Source organism: Sander lucioperca, chromosome 3 (genome assembly GCF_008315115.2).
Source record: "Sander lucioperca isolate FBNREF2018 chromosome 3, SLUC_FBN_1.2, whole genome shotgun sequence".
In the NCBI taxonomy this organism is placed as follows: domain Eukaryota; kingdom Metazoa; phylum Chordata; class Actinopteri; order Perciformes; family Percidae; genus Sander; species Sander lucioperca.
Genome location: NC_050175.1, coordinates 39,632,210 through 39,638,973, shown reverse-complemented (window position 1 = coordinate 39,638,973; position 6,764 = coordinate 39,632,210). Strand labels below are relative to the sequence as shown.

The 6,764-nt window shown below is 39.7% G+C and overlaps 1 protein-coding gene across 1 annotated transcript; it reads left to right on the top strand.

Annotated features, from left to right (window-relative positions):
* The first annotated feature begins 2,792 nt into the window (after positions 1 to 2,792).
* LOC116043436 (cell wall protein DAN4-like) lies at positions 2,793 to 6,718 on the top strand. Its single transcript, XM_031290097.2, has 5 exons — positions 2,793 to 2,966; positions 4,801 to 5,517; positions 5,636 to 5,707; positions 5,812 to 5,890; positions 5,985 to 6,718. The coding sequence occupies exons 1-5, from the start codon at positions 2,870 to 2,872 to the stop codon at positions 6,160 to 6,162; spliced, it is 1,143 nt and encodes a 380-aa protein (XP_031145957.1). The 5' UTR covers positions 2,793 to 2,869; the 3' UTR covers positions 6,163 to 6,718.
* Positions 6,719 to 6,764: the final 46 nt, after the last annotated feature.

The window sequence follows — 6,764 nt, the reverse complement described above, 5'->3', positions numbered from 1 at the left end:
TTAGGTCTAAGAATATGAAAAAATAAACAGGCCTTTTTTCATTTCTTTTTTCTAGTGATGTAAGATTTTTTTGTTATATGAAATAGAAAATGAAAATCAAAGCATATTGAAATTTTGCTCATCCCCTTTTGACTTTTTTTTATTTGCATCATGTTACTGGTCAAGTACACCTGCATGTATGGATAAATATTCTACTGGGTGTATGAGACTTTAACCAGTCAGATATTACAACCATACTTTTATTTTAATACTTAAAGTTTACATCCAACCTTATTTCCTTCCATTTTTCTTAGGTCCACAGTTTGTTTGGGTTTGAGTCTGGTCACGTACAACATGTATCTGAGGAATGTTGTAATAAATAAATATTGTAAGCGTGTCTCCTGCAAGGCTCAACAAATTCTCAACTGCCCTAACCACCCACTTTTTAAGGAGTTTGGTCTCTGGCCCTCTGGTTGCCGTTTTAAAATGCCTAGAACAGGAACAAGGCATGCCAGGGCTTCTTTTATCCCTGTGGCAATTACAAAGCTTAATTTACTTAATTAACTGCTGTTTTTATGCGTATCTGTGTTAGATAGCTGGATAAGCTTGGGTTGATCATTTATTTAATTATTCCATTAAATTTTTACTTGTCTCTGCAGCATTTAACATGTATGCATTTACTGTGCTTTTTCTAATGTTTAGTAGCTTGTTTTTTTAGCTTCTGGTTCAGTGTGGCAGCTGTACCTTGTTTTTCATTGTGGTGTGGAATGTTGTTGTTGTTGTTGTTGTTGTTGTTGTTGTTGTTGTGCTGTTAATATTTTATGTTTGTCATGGTCCTTGATGTGCTTTGATGCCTGTGCAGATCAAATTTTCTTCGGGATAGTAAAGTTGAAAATTGAAGTTGAAAGTTGAATGGTAGAAGACAAGTAGAAGACATTTAGATTTTCTTGTGCTTCTTAGTTGTTGTTGTTGTTGTTGTTGTTGTTGTTGTTGTTGTTGTTGTTGTTGTAGTGATGTTTCTGTCTGCCATGTATTGTTTTATGGTCTCTATTAACATTAAAGTGTAGTAAACATAAGGTTTAGCCTCATCCACGGTGTTTGTTGTCATTTTATTTTAACTTAATTTGGAGGGGTCAATGTGATCATTCAACCACATTGTTGACACATTTACACAACAAGGCGCTCAACAGACTTCATAACCACAGAGGTCAGAGCGACGGGTCCGTCATTCACTATGTAGTCTCGCAATGCCAGACCTTCCTCTACAGCACCATGGAGGAAGGTCTGGCTAGTCAACACAGCATTTCGGGATGGGAGAAAAATGTGCTCTGGTTTATTGGCATTTCTTAAACTAGTGCTGTCAAACGATTAAAATATTTAATCACGATTAATCACAATTAATCGCACATTTTTATCTATTCTAAATGTCCCTAGATTTCTTTTTGTCCAATTATTTTTTCTCATTTTAATGCTCTTATCAACATGGAAAAGTGGATCGGCTCGCTTTGTGCTTTTGTCGCCTGGCTTTGACGAGGGTGCTTGGCCATCAAGTGGTATTTCAGACTGGACGTGCTGCGATAATAGCTCAGTTCACAACGACAAAACACACAGATCACTTTGGTCTTGTCAATGGATGGAACCATTTGGCAACTTTTTGAAAGTAAACTTTCCATTCAGAATCTTATTGGCATCCATTTCGGCGTCTTGCACTTGCCATCCACTCAAAACGTAACATTAGCCTACCTACTTGGCTGGCTCGCAAGCCCAAACAATTGTGTGCGGCGTGCCTGTTGTTTTGTTTCCGGTCTTGCTAGATCCGGTGTGGTGTTGTAGTTTTTCTAACGTTACTAGTTGTTGCAACAGCATGTGCAAAAAACTACAAAGTTTGCTATGCCAAAAAGAACGTTAATCTTGCGATAAAAAAATTGACGGCGTTAAAATGGGTTTGCGTTAACGCCGTTAATAACGCGTTTAACTGACAACACTACTTTAAACCAATTACAATTATCCTGGGCAGTGCTAAGCAAAGGACACAATGGCGGTGCCTCTGCAAAATAGCCTCGGTAAGGAACTTGTTTTGGTGAAACGTGTTCAAAAGTTGTTTTAGTCGTGCAACAGAAAACTCAGATTGGACAGATAGTCTAGCTAGCTGTCTGGATTTACCCTGCAGAGATCTGAGGAGCAGTTAACCATAGTCTTCATAAATCGACCGGAGTTTAGAATGCCAACACAAAGAAAGGGGAAGGTGACGGACATTTCCTTTTGAACAATCCTGGAAATGAAACGTCGCCGATATAGACTATTCGGTATGTGATCTGTTTTGTTTTTTGGGGAACAGGGATGATGGTGGAGGACTTGAAGCTGGCTGGTACATGGCATGAGCTGCACTTTGACTCTTCAAACCCATTCCTGTGCCCACTCCTAACACCTTTTCCTTCAGCATTCTGAGCTGTCTGAGTTTGACTGTGAACCAGGGTTTGTCGTTGGTTAAACACACCCTGGTGCGTGATGGACAGCTGTCCTCACAGTTGATGTGATTGAGAAATGCTGTCCTAAATAACTGATGTTATCTTTTCTGTTGTTTGCCATCTTCCAGCAACAAGTATCTGAAAACCAATTAACTTCCTTATTCATTTTAATGAGTGTGTGTCTGCTGTGTTTGAGGAAGAGGGAGAAAAAGGTGTGAGAAAGTGTGTGGGCTGAGGAAGTCCTAAAATGTACACCGTAGTGGGGAAGAGGGTGTGTGCACACGTGCGCCAGCCCTCCTGTGAGTGTCTGTGTCGCCAGCCATTGTTGTCCTGATGAAACACCTACCTGCTGCTGTGTATAAAATGCTTCATCAGTTCTGTGTTCCAAATAGTTCCGACTCGCTAACAGTCAACTTCAGTCAATGGCTCCTTCACAAGTTTCTGGTATAATGATGAGGAATCTTCTTTTTGGGGTTATTCTTGGACTTCTCGCTGTTGTCCACTCAACACCTGTTAACAGTAAGTGAAAGTGTTCTTATTTCATCTGTTTGTTAGTTTTTTTTCGCAGTGTGTCTTTCCTAAACACCAACACTTTCTATTTTAGCTGAGTGTGATTTTATTAGCCATGTGATTTTGTCATTTAGGATTAAACTGTAAAATTCCAATGCAAATCCAGGTAGATTTGTTTTTGCACATATCCTCAGCTGTGACATGTGGTCAATAAAATTATTTGGCAAAATTACATTCTTCCACTTAAGATCTTTGGAGGCCATAGTCATGGGTTTTGCAGTCTGACAAACACAAAAAGTATTCTATATTATACAGACTTCTGAAATTTCACTTATTCCCATGGTGTCTTTTTTCTTACCACATGAGTCAGCCCCCCCCCCCCCCCCCCGCCAAGATGCTCTTTGTGTTTCAGGTCTAACTCTTTCTGAATTCCAGAGTAGTATTTCATCGTCTGTGCACGGGTTTCACTGGCACCTCCAGATTACACACAGAGATCTTTGTAAAATGTTCTGAGCTGTTCCAGGAGGTGCATTAATGTCTAAGTCTGGAGTAAGGGAGAAAATAGCTGTTACACAAGTTTGGGCAAATGGGTAACTTCATAGGGAACACCAGAGCTGAACATGACTGTGCAGAAATGGAGAGTGGAGATGTCCAAGTCAAGTGTTTAAAGTGCTAAGCTAAATAATGAATGAATGCTTCAGTAATTGTAAAGAAGTATTTTCAGTAAATGTATTTAAATTAGCAAACGTTAAAGTACTTATTCTGTAGAAAAATACGTTATATTATTAGATTGTTAATACTGTTGTATCAATGTATAAGTAGCATTTTACTGCTGTAGCTGCTCGAGATGATAACAACTTTATACCTTAGCTTAGTGGTCTCCAACCTAGGGGGAGTCCCCCCTCCAAAAGGTCATAACATAAATCTGAGGTCATGAAGTGATTAATAATGGGTCATAGATAAGAAAAAAAAGTTATCCCACACAAATTTGCCTATACGGTAAATTGTTTTACTATTCTTTACTTTTTCAAGATTATTTTTTGGGCTTTTCCGCCTTTAATTTTTGACAGGACAGCTAGGTGAGAAAGGGGAAGACATGCAGGAAATCATCACAAGTCAGATTCGAACCCTGGACCTCTGCGTCAAGGCATAAAGCTCTCAGTATATGTGCGCCTGCTCTACCACTGATCCAACCCGGCCACACTCTTTACTTTTTTTAAATAAAATATTGAATCATTTTTCCTCTTTGGGCCCCTAATTTAATTGAACCCATCTTAGGAGTTTTGTAAACTCATAGACAGTTGGAAACCACAGGTTTAATCTGTATTGTATTATTCTGTATTGTGTTGTTCCTACTGAAATTTAGTGGAGTAGAACTATAAAATAGCATTAAATGTTATGGTATGCTATGAAATATAACAAAATGAATATTTTCTTTAATTATACAGTACATTGCCTAATTTGTCCTGTTGCTTCTGCTTTCTTAATGGCACAAAATCCTGATAATGGCTTCCTTCCAACTTAAACAGGGCAAAATAACAGTCATGGGTTACTTTGTTGGACCGGGTGTGTCAAAATTGTTGTATGCTCTTGTGAAACTGATGCTTTGATGAGGTTGCCTCTCCTTTGTGAACCCACTCATAAACCATTAGTCACCCAAGTTAATTATTACTGTCCCTTAACACACCTCATCCAAGACGAACCCAACACAAGTTTATACAAGAAATTGAAGTGAAGCACTTAAGCTCTGTGTGATGATTTTGTAATACATCAAAAAGGCTCATGCCAGACTTGGTACGTAAACACTCAAAGTGACCTGTGGATTTGTCTCTCCTTGTCCTAGCTGTAACTCAGAGCCCCACCAAGGATGAGGATGAAGTTTTCAAAGAGGCCATGACAGAAGGCTATCTCGTAGAACCCTATTTCCTCATGTCGCTCACAACTGAATCACCCAAAAGAAACACAACCGTTAAGGCATCCACCCAGCAGCCGTCCTCTGACTCCAAAAAGAGGGGCATGATTGAAGGCAGTGCTGCGGGGGACACCAACGACAAGACATCCACGTTCCTCCAGTTTGCAACCACAACTCCGAGTGTTTCACACGTTCAGAGCTCTACCTCCACAGTGTTGCCAAGGGACACTGTCCACTCCAGTCCAGATCCATCCACCAGCCAAAGCCATCAGTCTAGCTTTACCTCTTCATCAGTGCCAAGTAAAGCCCAGTCAAGCGTCACCCCAGACCACATCTCAGTCTCTCAAACTACTTACCCCGCTGTCTCCACCTTTGACTTCCTGAGCACCCAGAGTTCGGATTTAGGGTCTGGAGATGGAGAAATGCTTGGCCAGTACTCTACTACAACCACCAGTACGACGTCTAGCTCCAACACAGACACTAGCACTGCATCATCAACCTCCACAGCAGCTTTTATCCGACCAAAGGCTCTAGTAACGTTTGCCGGAAGTGTAGGATCAGACGAAGGATCAGGAATGGAGTTCAGTACAGTGTCAACCAGTACTGGTGAAAAACTAAGAGCTGTAATGAATGCAATACTCAACGATGGTAAATATCCTATACATGTCGCAATAGTTATTTAGTTAGACATAGGCTTCACTCACTATGATAATGTCTTTATCGGTTGCCTATGGAAGATTTTAAGCCTCTGTTTATCTGTTCTTAGTTCAAAAACCACACAAAGTGGAACAACAAGACATTGTTCTGGCACCCAAGAACAAAGAACACAGTACGCCAGGTGAGTTCAGAAAAAAACGGCATTAAATAAACCAGATTTCTGCATTATTAAACTCTGGCTTAAGACAGTCCATCTTATTAACTCTTACTCTCTCATATCTCCAGGTTGGATCATGATCCTTGCTTTTATGGTTGGTTTTGCAGCACTGGTAATGGTCTTTGTTGCCTTCGCTACCAGAGACAAGTAAGACTTTAAAATAAGAAAAAAGGAACACTACTTTTGACTAATACTTTTTTGAATGTAGAATTAAATGCTCATTGTTCCTTTTTTTGCACAGATGGCGTGGACCACGCCAGGCATCCCAGATCGAGACCAAAACTAACTTCGCAAACCAGCAGAGGGAGCTAGAGATGGAGACATTCCTGCACAAAGACGAGCTCATGGTGAATGGAAAGGCAGGAGATTACACAGTCAACAGCCTGGATGAGATTCCAGAGAAACATTCATCACACTGAGGTTCAGAAACAGACCCTCTGGAGGCTTTGAGACTCATCACAGAACCACAAGACTGTGTTGGAAGCAAATGGTTTTGATCAGAGGAACAAAACTGTCAGGGCTGTTGAGCAAAAGTGTTCTGTGGACTTTCACAGCTCTGAGCCCAGTGTGAACCACAATCATGAGCTTGCTTTTCCTGCTGACTTTCAAGAACTCTTATAATATCTTTACTTTGAAACTAATATTTTGGTTAATGAATGTATTGCCATATCTACTATTGTATTAAGTATAAAATACAAAACTGGTTGGGTAAGAATCACAAATGCCATTTATTTCAAACAAAATCTCACAGTGTTTTATTTCCTTTTTTTATTGTTATTGTAAATAATCAATGTCTTTTTTAACTCTAAGTGGACACATGAACATGATTCTGTGTGCAGTCTGGTGTAAATGTCTTTTTAAGGTGTCTTTGTTGTATTTTAAATCACTTTGTAGAAACATTATTGATGACTATGTTGTCGATTGTAACTTATATGAAGCTACTCTTTAGCCCACATTCATTAAAGTACTAAACAGCCCACTAACTCGTTATCTTCTCTTGACAACCTACACAGCACTTGTA